The sequence below is a fragment of the Pleurodeles waltl genome, chromosome 11 (assembly GCF_031143425.1).
Source record: "Pleurodeles waltl isolate 20211129_DDA chromosome 11, aPleWal1.hap1.20221129, whole genome shotgun sequence".
Lineage (NCBI taxonomy): Eukaryota > Metazoa > Chordata > Amphibia > Caudata > Salamandridae > Pleurodeles > Pleurodeles waltl.
Window position 1 is genome coordinate 612,877,558 of NC_090450.1, and position 16,171 is coordinate 612,893,728.

Below are 16,171 nucleotides of genomic sequence, written 5' to 3' on the forward strand. Positions count from 1 at the left end.
CAAATTCTGATGAGGTTACTCCCAATCAAGTATTGTATCCTATCAACATTGAGTCACTTAGGTAAACATATTAAGGAAAGTCAATTGTTAAAAGATTAACAACTAAATTTTTTATATATTATAATGGTGTGTTTGTACGGCTGTTAAAATATGATGCTAGTTTGTCTAGGATTATTTTGTTATGTTTGCAAGATAAAATGTTAAAATGATCATATCACATTGCTTTGCTGCTGGAACAGGGGAAGGTATGCCACACTTGTGGTATTCAATAAATAAATATATATATATATATATATATATATATATATATTAATATATATATATATATATAAACATTTTTAAGAGCATATTTTTGATAATTCAGTGAAGATGACGTTTCTAGATCAAAACCTGTTTCAAGCAATATATGTATCATCATCTTCATAGAAAAATATATGTCCAGACTAAAAATTATAAAGCTAATTATAATCTGTGTTATTAGCAGGGCGTTAAATACTTGCAGTACAATAAGATAGGCTTCAATAATTTTATAGAAAGATATGAAACCCATTGCCACTTACTCAAAAGGGCCTGAATAAACAATACTGTTGTGTGCCTATCTTACAGATGTGTGACATATCCACATTTACTCGTGAAAAATCCCACAAGTGATGCACAGAATCAGATTTGGGGGGGAAATTAATTGTATTTATTTTAATTTTATTAATATTGACTTTCAACCAGTATGCTGCAGTTCCAATCACATGTTTAGGGATAGTGAAGATTGGAGAACTATCTGGGATGGCCTTACTGACAAAAGTCTTTGAACATCCACAAACATGCTAAGTTATGTGTGTTAACACTAGCCTTGCAGGTAGTTCCCCCACAAAGGAAAAAATAACAGGAAGGGCTGGCATAAGCATATTTCGAGATTGGAAAAAGGAATATCCCAATGTTAATGAGGATGTAGATTAAAGGTGCTCTCTCCTGTAAAAAAATAGACATTACAATAATTTTTCAATTTGAAGAATTGTTCTCCTGGTGGTAACTCTGCCCATATAATTTCTGTACACGAAAATACAAAGACAGTCAAGTTTTCTGAAAGCACTCCTTGGATTCTATGTGAATCCCCAACATGCCAGGAATTAGCCCTAGAGTCCAGCTTATTAAAAAAAACTGATGAAAATGTCAATGTTGTACTTTTTGAAATATACATAATATTTCACATAGTGCCCACTTTAAACTTAATGATATTGCTGGCACTTCTTACAATATATTATATTTAATAAATGCTCTTTGAAATGCATTGTTTAACGTATAATTTTATTTGGTAGGCCTTTCCATAGAAGTATGTCCCACGCTTTTGGTGTTGTCACACATTGATGTGCCCCAGAAAGTGTAATGTACTGGTGGTAAATTGATAATTAACCTTGAAATCCAGGAATCTGGACAGCAGATGATCAATTTCAATTGTTCTGCCTGAAAACAATACACTCATATAATTGAATCAAATACCCAAATATCAAAATAATATAGAAAACAATTGGAAATCTTGCTATAGTTTTTGGTGAGTAGCTTTTTAGCAGTTTCACCAAAAACTCATATTGAATTTTCAAAATATTAATACAGAAAGATAAAACTTGTGGATTCAGAGGGTTACAATTGCATTCATAGTACACATTTGATTCCACAATGCTCTCAGCACACCTTTCATAAACTATTGTATTGCATTTGACCAGTAAAATACTTTGGGCCTCATTATGAGTTTGGTGGTCAGAAGAGTTGACTGTCAAACTCGCGGGAGGACGCCACCATCATACCAGTGTCATCCCCCCAAGCATATTACAATGTTCCCACCAGGCTGACCGGCGGGAACATTGTATGATGCGTTTCCGCTGGGCTGACCAGTAGGAACAGTGCTACTATACTGGTCCCAGCTCCCGTAGTGGAGCTGAGGCCAACACCGTCGCACAACAGCTCCATCAAAATGCACACTGTCTGCAAAGCAGACAGTGCACATTTTGATGGGGCTGTACAGGGGAGCCCCTGGCATTAGCTTTCTGCCAGCCTTTCTATGGTGGGGTAACCGCCATGGAAAGGATGGTGGAAAGCTGAGTTGTAATCAGCATGGCAGCACTAAGTTCTGCGCCGCCGTGGCTGTGTACAACTCACACCACCGTCAGTCTGTCAGAAACAATGTTCCTGGGTGGGACGGTGGTCCTCTGGCAGGTCTGCCTGCCAGGGTTGTAATGTGGTGGTTGACCCGCCTGGAGTACTGCAGTCCAACCGTCATCACGAATGTGGTGGTCCTCGGACCACTACACTCTTAATGAGGCCCTTTGACATGGAATCAGGTTAATATTATTAACTTTTATAGATGACAATGTTGAGCTTTGCCACAGTGATATTTCCATTTGACATTTTTAATATATTTTAAAAAGCAGCAAACAAAAGGTTGTTTTACACATTGAATTGAAAATGAATTTGTTTTTCAGCTGGGGTAACTCCAGTTCCATCTTCCTTTGCTGTCCCATCAAATGATTTGCAGCTTTCCTGACAGCATGTGATTTGAAAGTCCAAGGTGCAGAATTTCCAAAGGATGAGCGTGATTTGCTTACCTATGTGGAGACTGGCATATGATTTAGTAGTAAAAAAAACTCATCTTTTAGTTTCTAGTACAGTTTGTTTTTGAGTTACTAAGTGAAGAGAACTACAGTGTTTGGTGCTATAGTACTATAAAGAGTACAACTTGGTGAATAAGATAGAGTCTGATTGTCACAAAAATGAATTTGTATGCCTTCTAAATAATATAATTTCAATAAAAGAAGGCAATATAATTTGAGAATAGCAGTTATGTTTCTTAAAAAGGAAAATGTATGCCTATGATAAAAATCCGGCAGATATGTCTTCTACTGTTGGTCAACTGTCTTGACTGTATTTCAAGAAAGAAAAATCTTGTAGAATTTTTTCTTGAGAAGGAAGTGCACTGTAACCATGAAATAAACCATGAGTGGAAATGTTAACTTCCCTATACGTAAGTGAATCTCTGTGCTATATGATGCAACAGAATTCTCCCACCCTCTCTTCTTCCTATTTCAACCACTGCTGATAATCAAACCATAGGACGTTTATCAACAGTGGCTTGAAAAAGAAAAACATTTAGTAAAGAATGTGTTTACTTTACTATAAAATATTTACATTGATTTCTGGTTCTGTATGGATAAAGAACCTAATTTAAAAAAATACTTGAAATAATTTCCCTTTTCTTACTCGGTTGAAGTTCATCAAAGTTGCTGTTTTTTATTAAACATGCTTTTTTATAAACAGGTGTGTGCATATTGGATTTGATTGAGGAAATAATCATGTAAACACAAGGCTCTATGTTTTGTTAGTATCAACAAATGTTCAATAAAAGGTGCCATTCTCTCCACATTTGTGCTATAAAGACAATATTGCAATGGAACTTAGAAAAGTCCTCATTAAAAAAGGAAAGTCTACAAAAAAAGAAACAAAAATGATTTAGATACATCATATTTACTATAAAAGGATCAACACTTAAAGGGATAAGGTGGGGAGCTGTGCAAGTCTTAGAAGTGGCAGTGCCTGCTGCTCATTTGAAGACTGACTGAAATGTTGGACACTCGTAGGTCTTCATTTTCTTCATGAATTTTTTAAACTCTTTGCTTTTCTTGTCCCACTTGTGAATAGCTGTCAGCAGGTACTGTGTTTTTACCTTGCGCCCCATAATGAGGAAGTTGTTATTGAGATTGTCCAACTGATGACAAGGGCAGTCAGCCCCATTCTTTAGGTACAGAACAAGCTTCTTCAAGTCTCGCTTCTTGATTGTTCCCAGTTTCAGGAGCTTCTTCTTTTTTGGCACAATTTTCCTGTCTCCATTTTCCTTTTTGACTTCTTTTATTTTCATCTTAATTGCTGAAAAAAGAAAATGAAATTAGGCTTTTAATTTATTTTGACATTTTCTTGTACATAAGACCTTCAAATTCAAACCACTCACTCTGGGACCAATTTGATTTTAAACAGTTGGTTCATAAGGACATATGTACACTAAAAAAAATGAAAACTGCAATATTGACTGTCATTCAACTGTAAGTTAAGTCTAAGCCCCACATTATGAGTCTGTCGGTCTGAGCGCCATATTTCAACCCTGGCAGTCAGGATGCGGTGGGGTCACCAGCTCTGTTAGGATGAGGGATCCTGGCGGTCTGGCAGTAGGTGGTGGTCCTAATTCACCAGGGCAGCACTGCAAGCAGGCTTGGCATTGGTGGTGCAAGAGCCCCCCTGGCCAGCACACTTGTAAACAGTGAACATTGGGAGGGTGCTGGTGCACCCTGCATCCTACAGCATTGCCGCTGGCTTGATTACGAGCCAGAGACAATGCAGTAGGTTTCCGACTGCTGGCCTTGCAGGAAACTCTTAATGGGCCCAGCTGGAAGGTAGCCGGGTGGCCACAACCTCCCCGACAGAAGTTCGACAGACGGTGTAAGTATATTAAGAACAAGCAAGACTGCAATAAATTGAATTTATAAATCTAATCTAGTGTATGACAGAAATATTTATCATCTGTTTGTACTTCTAATAACTTAGTAAACATGATGTGAAGATTGGACCTTCTCTAATTAGTCTGTGTGCAGCCCTTTGGAGTAAAAGTGTGACTATGAACGTAACTACCTATGTCAACAAAATGAAGTCACAGGAATTCTGACATGATGCTTAGGCATAAAAAAGCAGTGATGATTGACTTCGGGAAAAGAAACATCTAATCCTGTGTTACTCTGTCAATATTGAGCCACCTAACAAAGAATGTTCTTTGTTTTAATATAATGAAATGTAGATAACAGATACACATCTAATGGTTTTAGTCACATGGTCCACATATGACAGTTGGAAAAACAATGGCAATATCCAGCCTCTAAATATACCATAGTAGAAATCGGGAAATCCATGTAATAAATCACAGGTTCCTTTTGGAATACGTTAATGTTTGTGGAACTATACAAAAAATTAAAGGTAAAAACACTCCACTGGTGTTTCTGTAGTAAGAAGCAAATAGAAGAGAAATCAAGCGAGGCAGTTCATGTACTTTGATAGCAAGTGCAAGAGATTGATTATCAAAATCCATTTACTTTGAGTGGAAAAGAATGCCGGGTAGATATTTGCAGCAATGAGAAAAACTAGAATAACAGTTCCAGTTTGCCACACCTTTATATAAAATGATGTTTGCACAACATGTACTTCATATGGAAGGGATTGATTGGTTTCTGCTCAGTACTCATTATTTTTTGTCAAAGAATTATAATTCAACATGGTAGCTTGAACAGTGCTTTACTGGGTCAAACATAAGAAACACCTTTTTCATAGACTTCATTGTAAGCTTTAGTGCCTAGTATATTGTGCAAAGTCTTTGTTAAGTTAAAGACAAGATATGATTGAGGGTTCTTTAGTCATCAAAAAATGATAAATCTTAACATTCTCATCCCAAAATAAGAAATGTTAGGTAGCAAGTGAATTACCAATTCAGCCAGACGCTAACAAGCAAATGTTGATAACCAATGAAAACAAAATGTATGCAAAGGAATAAACAATGTATTTCACAAAATTTAACTGGATAAAAGTATTCTAAATATGATGCATATTTTCCGAATTCACTTCCTGAAAGCTTAACAAGATTTGTCATGTTGTTTTCATGAAATAGAGGAAATTAAGTCAGAACACTGTAAAAACGAAAACAATCATTAATGAGTGAGGGAAAGGGCGAGCTACTGGAGTACTGAGCAGTGAATGCACTTAGAAGCTGATTTATGAAAAGTGGTGCTGCACCCACAATACAGCGCACCATGACACAAGGTAGGGGGCAATAGTGTTAGAATTCCTGACTCTATTCATGTACTCTGCAAGAGTAGTGCCTAAATGTTGGCACTACTCATGCAGAGTATATAGGGGCCTTTTGTATTCAATGGAATGCCCCCTTTTAACACCTGCTCTGAGCAGGCATTAAAAGTGCCAAAAAAAGGCACAAGGAAATCTCTTAGATTTCCTTGCGCCATTTTTTCACCCCCCACAAAAAAAATATGGCACGTGTAAAAAGCCACTTTAGCGCTGGGTTAGCATATAAAAACAAATGGCACCATGGCTTTCTTAACATGGTGCTAGGGCCTCTTAAATCAGGCCCTTAGTGTACAAATTAAAGAATGAACGCAGAAATAATTTACTCAGCAGCTGACAGTAAGTGAGTAGGTTTTTGAGTGATTAAATGAGAGAGTGAGAAGGTGAATTTATGCTAAGTCTGATAAACGTGTGATCATGTGAATGTGTCAAAGGATGTGTTATTAAAAGCAGAACCATATTAGTACTCAGGTAAATGTCTGTGGCTCTCCATCTAGGAAGCAAGCTGGTTCATGGCAACTATAAATGTCTGCACAGACACGGGCACGTAGCGAACGCACGCATGCAGCAAGCATGCCAAAAGGCAAGCCCGTCTGCACTTGTCTGCGCCCAAATGGGACCAGGGACCAGGAACCCTGCCACATTTGCTGAAAAAAAGGTAAGCTACTCAGCAGACGAGCTTATGGTAATAAGGCCCAGGTCTGTCTCATTATTTGCACTCCCCCTTGAGAATGGTGCTCTATGGTGCCCTTGTTGTAATTTTACTTCTACTATCATGATAGGCCCACCCAAACAACCTAGAGTAAAAAATTGGAACCTAGCCTTAATTAATTGCAGATCCCTGCCCCGTCATAAGATTGAACTCTTCTCACTCATAGACGACAAGAAATTAGATATTCTTTTTCTCACAGAAACATGCCAACAGGATTGTTCCATTCTGGATACTAGCCAAGCACTGCCCCCAGAATACTATATCTGAAGGAAGGACCATCCTCATAGAAAAGGGGTGGCATTGCTATTATCGTAAAAGATACGTTTAGATGCACATATAATACTCTACCCATTCCAGATTGTGAGCAAATGTGCTTTACAATCAATCTGTCACCTACCTTCTCCTTTTTGGGGATTATGGTATATAAACCCCCAGGGCCCTGCTCCAAGTTAAGGACGCCCTGCCTGAAATAATAGCTAGCAATATAACTGAGAAAAACAACTTTACTCTGCTAGGGGACTTTAATGTTCACACTGAAGAAATGGACAACCATACAGCATCTGGCATCATGCACGATTTAGGATGCCTGAAGTTAACACAAAGTGTGGTAGGCACTTTGCATGGCAAGGGACATTTGTTAGACTGAGGGCCTCATTAGGACTTTGGCGGTCTGACCAGCTGACTGCCAAAGCTACAGGGATGAGACCACCATCACACCAGTGGCCTCACCCCCATCGTATTATAATGTTTCCACCGGACTGACTGGCAGAAACATCGAATCATACATTTCCACTGGTCAGTCCAGCAGAAATAGTGCCACGCCATTGGCCTCGGCTCCCTTATGAGAGCCAAGGCCAATGTGTCACGTAACAGCACCCAGGAATGTGCACTGTCTGCAGAGCAGAAAGTGCACCTTTCAAGGGTGCTGGCAGGAGGGGCTCCAGCACTGCCCATGCCATAGGCAAGGGCAGTGCAGGTGCCCCACTGTGCCCCCCAGCACTGGCTTTCTGCCAGCCCTTCCATAGTGGTTAAACCGCCAAGGAAAGCCTAGCTGAAAGGTAACTCATGATCAGTATGGCGGTACTGCCATGGGCACTGCTGTGGCTGACCACGACTCTGACCACCGCCACCACATCAGGATCCGTGATCCTGGTGGTAGTGGCAGTACTCTGGTGGTCTGACCAGCAGGGTTGTAATCTGGTGATCGGACCACCAGGAGTGCACCGGTCTGTCTGCCACCACAAGTTTAGAAGTCACAAATTTGTAATAAGGCCCTTAGTTTTCAGTAACAACCCAAATTTAAAAGTGGAGAAACCAAGCCCGATGGCCCGGACCGACCATGCCTTCATTCCATTCACTCTAGCGGGTCCTCTTGTTCGACCGGACACTAGGACTATGTCACTTCAAGGCTGTAGATTGTCCAATCTGAGCAAAATCAATAGGAGAACTTCTCTGGCACAGAGAAAACCTGTCTTAGAAAGTGACCATAGGCTGCAAATGACATGGTTGAAACGTGGATTAGGAATTCCTTAGGTGATATTATCCCCATTACCGCTATACAAAAAGGTATGAAAACCAAATCTGCACTATGGTTCAATGCACATTTGGCAAGATTAAGTTTCCAGGATCCATAATGATCTAAATAGGATGAAGAATACTCTGCCCCCTCATCAGTGATCTGTACTCCACTTAAAGAGATGAATTATCTTTCTTACTTTCATCTGATCACTACTGATACTCTGGTAGCTTTAATTGAAAAAGTTAAGTCAGGAACACATCTGGCCCCCACTCCACCTCACATTCTTTGCCAAGGAACCCCTGAAATTCTTCCAACACTTTTGGATATTTTTAATCTCTCCATCACTTTCGGGTATATCCCACAAGCTTGGAAACACATGGTAGTCAAACCTATGTTGAAGAAAACCCACTAACACTACCTGCCCCAGTAATTACAGACCCATTTCCCTATTTCCTTCTTTGGGAAAAAAATACTTGAAAAGCATGTGAATCAAACTCTCTTGCACTTCCTGGAGGATAGCTCCTCCTGAGCCCCACCCAGATGGGTTTTTATTCGAATCATAGTATGGACTCTGCACTATTAGTAATAACCAAGGAGCTAAAAATAATGTTGGAAAAAGGAGGATTGGCAGTGATCATTCTTCTTGACCTCAGCTCCACATTTGACGTGGTCGATAATGAGACGCTGTCCATTATGATGTATGAACTTGGTATTAGAGATAATGCCTCAAATGGTTAGCCTCTTTCATACAAGACTGAAGCTTCCAAATCTATGAATCCCCCTGTTACTCAAAGGTAGTCTCTTTGAAATGTGGGGCACTGCAGGACTCGGCACTCAGCCTCACACTTTTCAATATTTATGTAAGGCCCCTTGCTGACATTGTCTTAGAATTTTGGTTGTCAATTGTCTCCTACGCTGATGACACCCAATTAGTGGTGTACCTCATCCCTGAGTCAGGTGCTCAACATCAACTTGTCCCTTGCCTAGAGAAGGTGGCATTGTGGAAGTTGAACTGTTCACTAATACTCAAGGGAGGCAAAGCCGAGCTGTTGATTTTAGGGAACAAATCAACACCACAAATTGCGCTCCTCAGGCCAAAGTGTTTAACATCTCCTCCAATCCCTTCATCCTCAATAAAAAGTTTAGGCCTCTGGCTGGACAGCTCTATCTATGGAGACTCAAGTAAAAAAACAGCCTGCTTTGCACTGTAGATGGTATTATGTAAAATCCTCACTCTGCTACCTACACAATCCAGAAGAATAGTGGTTCAGGTGCTTATTCTTTCATGCCTGGACTATGGAAATTCCCTGTATCTAGGTTCACCTAAAGCAATTACTAAAGGATCCAAATAGTCCTAAATAGCGGTCACTAGAACCATCTTCAAAATCTCCAAATATGTATCAGAAAAAAGTGCCATTGCAACTCTGCACTGCCTCCCAGTGGCTGAAAGAATAAAATTGAAGATATTGGGCCTTGCACATAAGGTTATCAATCAGAAAGAGCCCACCATGATTAAGGCTTTTAAGTCCCTCCTATCTACTAGGATTTTGAGGTCCTCAAACGCGAAACTCCCGAAGGCTCCAAGGATTTAAAAGACCAGATTGGGGTGAAGATCGTTTTCACATCTGACCCCTAAGCTATGGCATTCATTGCCAGCAAAGCTGAGAGATTAAAGCAGTCAGACCTCCTTCAGGATATTACTAAAAACTTGTCTATATCCGCATTAATTTACAGATCTAATACCCGGTTGTTTTGGGTCCATGTGCATGTTTATTCTTACCTAGCCTGGAGAAGCCTTAGGATAGTCAGGTGCTTTATAAGCCCATAATAATAATAATAATAATAATAATAATAAAAATGGTTCAGTGAGCAAGCAGGTGAATGAATGACTGAATGGGCAGGTAAATGAGTAAGTATGTGAGTTAAGTAATCATTGCGGAAAATCACAATGTTGTTGGGCCATCTCTGTAGGTTAAGGTCCCATTCTGAAAGCATGAACTAGCTAACGAGATTGATAAATTTCAATAGTAAGAGTTATTTTTCCAAAAAGAATTAGCGCATATTCATACTGAGTACTGTACACCGGCTATCGACCCATTCTCCAAAGTTCCTTGAATGAGCTGGTTAAGGTGATTGATCCTTTCCTACCTACCTAAGGGGTTCTGGATCCGAACACGAACCACACACCAATCCAGTGATCCTCCAAGTACCCACTCAAATGCTTTCTAAGGTCAAAGCTAAAATGGGGCGAGTTGGGAGGAGATGATGAAGTTCTCCTGACTGAAAACATAAAGGGCTCAATTTACATAGAGCAAAAGTCAAAACTCTAAGCAATGTACATTTTCAGGTAAGATTTGTGTATATTTCTGTCTGTTTCAGGTTTCACAAAATTCCTTTAAAGGGTGTATGAAAGTGTACGCAAATTATAGCTTTATTTTTGTACCCTTCTTCCTATGCACTAACTCCTGAGGATTATTTACAGGGCAGATAAGTCGCATAAGTGAAGAATGGTGCATTTCAACAATAAACATGCATTTTTTTCCTTCTATAGAAAAACCTTTACCTTCAGCTCCAAAAAATGTGTGGGTTTTCTTTCCTTTATCCACAATGAAGGCAAATGTACTCTTGTTTTCATCAGGTGTAGTTTACATTGTGTTTCCATTAGTAATATTCTAGAATACCGACAAACAACCCTGCTGTCTGGTGTTCTAGATATTTTTAATATCCTGACAAATCCCTTTATCTTCCACAGGCCTCAAGTTAGTACCTCTGCACTACTCGATTTACTCACTGTGCTAAATTCCGTCTGGAATCGTAAATATGCTGTAAATCTGCGGCTCATAACTTGCAATCTCATATTTTCATCTAGGGTGAGCAAAAACTTTTGAATGAGGCTCATTGTGACTAGTTATTACAGGTTTTTCTGAAGTGTGTCACATGAGAGCTGAAAAAGGTTAAGATTAAGAAAAGAAACACGTTTATTTTCAGTGCAGCTCTGTACAGTAACACTTTTAGAGCTGTAATACATGTGGACATTATGTTCCTACAGAGGAAAATACTGTTTTCTCTTGGTCTCCTTGCTATTCCCAGCCAATCATAATTTGGATCAGAAATTAATGTTGTGTTGTCACGACCGTGCCGAGGAATGCAGTTTACATGGGGAAAAAACTAGACAGAAATGTGTTGTACATTACGTTTTGTGTTTACTGCCATTTGGCGTTGCTCTTTTAGAAACATATGGCCCAAATTGTGAACACGTTTGAATTGCGCGCAGGCCTGTTTCAGCGATGCATATTAAACGAACAAACAATATTTTGGTTTGTGATTAGATACAGCTCGTCCACTTTCCTTGGTGTGATGCATTTATCTAATGAATGTTTATCCTCTGTCACTCACCGACTTTGTGGAAGGAAGGTCTGCAGCACTGCCGCATCATTCCCCATTGGAGCCTTACCAAGTTTGTGGTCCTTGGTTGTCATCCATTTCAGAGGTGGACACTCGTCGGGAAGCAATGGTTGAAAACAGATGTAAAGATTTAGAAAAGCACTCCGTTTACAATTCCAGACTCTGATGGTAATAGAGGGATCCAAGTTTGGTGCTTAGCAGCAGCAGATTCTAACTGTCTCTCCCAAAATTGGCACAAATATCTATGCCTTTTTCTGACCGCGTGCCAAGAATACGTGCAAAACATGCACAAGCCCTCCTTGTGTAATTCACTAGTATGCAAGATGCCTCAGTACTTCATTTGTGAAAAAATAGTTGTAGGGACCTACAGCGGGATTGTCCATTATAAAAACTACCTAGCCTTTATTCCAGCCCAAACCTTTTTCTTCAACCACACTACAGCTGTCTACTTCGCTCACTCTAATATGTTTTATTTTCATCTATGCTTTAGCTCTTTGTCACCTTATCCTATCTCTCTCTTAATCATTCTTTGTCATTTTCAGCCTTTTCTCTCTTGTTCTCGATCAAAGACTGATGATAAACAAGCATTTGCAATGCAATAGGTCTCGCATTACTTGAGTTGGAGCTATTGGCATTGTAAATGCTTAACTGGACATTTTTTGCCACATTATTTGGTCAACCCACCTGCAAAGTTTAGCCCTTTCTGCTCCATAATTCCAGTGGCCCTACATATAACTAAAGGGCTAGTAGGTCTGCTGAAATATTATTTTAAACAGGCCCTTAAAACACAAACTACTCCCAGGTGCAAAACATATTTACTTGGCAGTGGGTACAGGCAACATTGTCCGTGGGCAATGAATAAATAATTGTACTCCAAGAATGCAGGCTTACTGAATCACTGTCCCTTTAGTGCAGTCTGGGGAGTCGAACAAAACGCTCATGATTTTTCACACACTTGAGGAGAGCCACCTCACATTAAATGAACGCTCCTCAGTCAGTCTTGAACTGAAATATGACCTCTAAAATATTGACCATTGTACAGCATAATCAATGGTAAGCTCTCCTTGAGGTTAGTTTTATAAATACACACACACACACACACACAGCTCGAGTTTCACAGACTCAAACACGTGTAGGTCATCCAGTCAAATTTCTGCTTTGTATTGGCAGCTTGTATCATGTTATAAAAATAAAACTACAAGTCCCAAAATGCAAAGTTGAAACATAAACTAATTAAGCGAAGCACGCATCAAATTAGCAAGCTGGACAACTCGACGAATACTAATCTAGGGACTGGTTTCCAGCTTGTATCACAATATAAAAATAAAACTACAAGTCCCAGAATGGATATGTGTGTTGCAAAGAACCTGTACTAAGCAGATCAGAGTGCATATAATATAAACAATGTCAAAAATAACTCTGGTGGTGAATTTTTTTTGGGGGAAAGAGAACGTAATTTTGCCTACTGGAAGTTTGGACTCATAAGGTAGTGCAGAGAGTTGATGTTCTTTCTGGAGAGAGAACATACTTTTGTCTAGTGGACTTTTGGACTCGTTATAAGCCAGCACAAAGGGTTAACATGCCTGCTGCAAAGAAAGTGTGCTGGACAAATCACAACGTGCATATATTTTACAATTTTGACATAACTGATGATTTATGTCCTTCTGGAAAGAAAACATACTTTTATCTAGTGCAAGCTTGGAGTCCTCATAGGTCACACAGAGGGTTAATGTGCCTGCTGCAAGAAATGTGTACTAGGCAAATCACAAAGTACATGTAATGTAAAAATGTCAAAATAACTTTGGTGATTAATGTTCTTTCTGGAAAGAGAATGTACTTTTGTCTAATAAAGATTGGCCTCATTATAAGATAGTACAGAGGGTTAATGTTCTTTCCGGAGAGAGAACGTACTTTTATCTAGTGGAAGCTTGGACTCATTATAAGGCAGCGCAAAGGGTTAACATGCCTGCTGCAAAGAATGTGTTCTAGGCAAATCACAAAGTGCATATACTGTAAAAATGTCAAAATAACTCTGGTGATTTATGTTCTTTATGGAGTGAGAACCTATTTTTCTCTAGTGGAAGCTTGGAGTCATCATAAGGTAGCACAGAGGGTTAATGTGCCTGCTGCAAACAATGTGTACTAGGCAGATCACAAAGTGCCAATAATGTAAAAATGTCAAAATAACTCTGGTGATTAATGTTCTTTCTGAAGAGAGAACATACTTTTGTTTAATGGTAGCTTAGACTCAATATAAGGTAGCACAGAGGGTTAATGTGCCTGCTGCAAATAATGTGTACTAGGCAGGTCACAGAGTGCATATAATGTAAAAATGTCAAAATAACTCTGGTGATTAATGTTCTTTGTGGAGAGAGAATAAACTTTTGTCTAATGGAAGCCTGGATTATATATAAAGTAGCACAGAGAGTTAATGTTCTTTCTGAAGAAAGAAAGTACTTTTGTCTAGTGGAAGCTTGGACTCATTATAAGGCAGTGCAAAGGGTTAATGTGCCTGCTACAAAGAACTCATGCTAGGCAAATCACAAAGTGCATATAATTTAAAAATATCAAAATAACTCTGGTGATTTATGTTCTTTTTGGAGAGAGAATGTATGTTTGCCTAGTGGAAGCTTGGAGTCATCTAAAGTAGCACACAGGGTTAACATAGCTACTGCAAAGAACATGTACTGAGCAGATACCAGTGCATATTATGTAAAGATGATACCGCCGACCAAGTTTGTGCTCTAAGCGATGTGAGTGCCATGGCAGCCATGGAGCGCAGACAAAAAAAACAATGTAAAAATAACTCTGGCGATTTATGTTCTTTTTGGAAAGAGAACATATTTAAGTCTAGTGGAAGTTTGAAGTCATCATAAGGTAGCACACAGGGTTAATATGCCTGCTGCAGAGAATGTGTGCTAAGCAGATAAGAGTGCATATAATGTAAAAACAATACTACTGATAAAGTTCGTGCTCTGAGCATCATGCCAGCCCTGAAGCGCAGATAAAAGAAACAATCTAACAATGCCAAAATAACTCTGGCAATTTATGCTCTTTTTGGAGGGAGAGTGTACTTTTGTCTAGTGGAAGCTTTGGATCATGATAAAGTAGTGCACAGGGTTAATATGCCTGATGCAAAGAATGTGTACTAAGCAGATCAGAGAGCAAATAAGGTAAAAACGGTACCGGTGATCAAGTTTACGCTGTGAGCGCTGTGAATGCCATGGCAGTCACAGAGCGCAGACAAAAGAAAAACGTAGTTTGCCCATGCTGTAGTATATCAGCAACTGTGAAATTATCCCTGTAACATGGTCGGTGTCCAAGGCGGTAATTAAACCGCCCCAAGGAAGAACGAACGTATAGAATTTAGCAAAGACATCAAGTGATTTTTGAAAGGCAAGCCTACGAACTAATAAAAGTGATTGGCGTGAGGTGGGCATGGTAAAAGCCCACAATACTTGTGCCACGTCAAATCGCTTGTGCGCTCGACCTAAAAAAGTCATGGTCACCAAAAATGAGTGCTGGTGCCTTCCACTTGCAACCACTGGCACTAATTAGGCACTCACAACATGCTACGCACAGATGTTCCGCATTACACTAATGCAATGATGAGTGGCCTTTGACCACTTTTGTGTGTCATATTACATGGTGCACTTAATTTGCCTGCATTGAATACCATCATCCTGCTTGGTGTACAAAAAAACATATGTAAGTTGCTGTTTTAGCTGATATCTGACTTTATAAAAGAGTTATTAGTAAAATAGACAAACTTAAGCATATTAATGATTATTTTTATACTCAACGGCATATCTTGTCACACATTTAACAGCTAAAAACGGCACAGTATGTAATTTTCCTCCAGAAGCTTTATGGCAGAGTCGATATTTATATCCCTTAGTTGCTAGTTTTATTAGGTAGTTTTCAGGAAGCATCTCATATACAAACCGATAACTTGCAACTGCAAACTGAAAACAACACTCAGATGTAAGATTTTCTTTGAGCTTCGCATGTAGTATATTTACAAGGGACACGTGATTTTTCTGCAATTGTGAGTTTTTTTTCAGATGAACTCCTTGAAATAAAGCTAGAAAGATTGTTTCATTAATAATAAGCTGGGTAAATTCTATCTAACTGCAAATGTAGCGGGGGCTACGTTTTGATAACCTCAGCATCATAGTGCCATCAAACTACAAACTATTTTTGTTGGTCTGGTGGTAGTTTAAAAAAAAAATATTTTTGATTTAATTATTTATTATTATTTTGTTTTGCCCAATGAAGGGATTTAAAGCGCACACTCTGCATGTAAAAATATACATTTTGTACAAATTGTGGGCGAGTGTGAATAAAATCTGCATCTAACTTACTACCTTCTCTACTTACAGACCCTGGAATATAACAGGTCATTACCCCAGAGTGCGGTATTTACCAAGTGTGTGGTAAATGCCTACTATTCTGAGTTTTTAACTTCTGAATGAGGTATAACCTGTAGAATCTGCATTTGACACACCCAATTCTGCATGCTTTGCCTTTTGTAGGGCTCTATACTTATGCTACACTTTTCAACAGGTTTGACCTACTGGAGTCTATCAGGGGAAAACTGTGAGGATGTGATAATCATCTCACAAATCATAATTACAACTCATATGCGAACA

The 16,171-nt window shown here is 39.1% G+C and overlaps 1 protein-coding gene across 1 annotated transcript in view; it reads right to left on the bottom strand.

The window, feature by feature from the left end:
- Window positions 1-665: 665 nt before the first annotated feature.
- The window catches only part of SFRP1 (secreted frizzled related protein 1), a 158,529-nt gene continuing 143,023 nt past the window's right edge, over window positions 666-16,171 (bottom strand). The window contains exon 3 of the mRNA XM_069214118.1: window positions 666-3,912. Coding sequence (XP_069070219.1) covers window positions 3,590-3,912 — 323 coding nt within the window. The 3' untranslated portion in view covers window positions 666-3,589. The remainder of the gene's footprint in view (window positions 3,913-16,171) is intronic.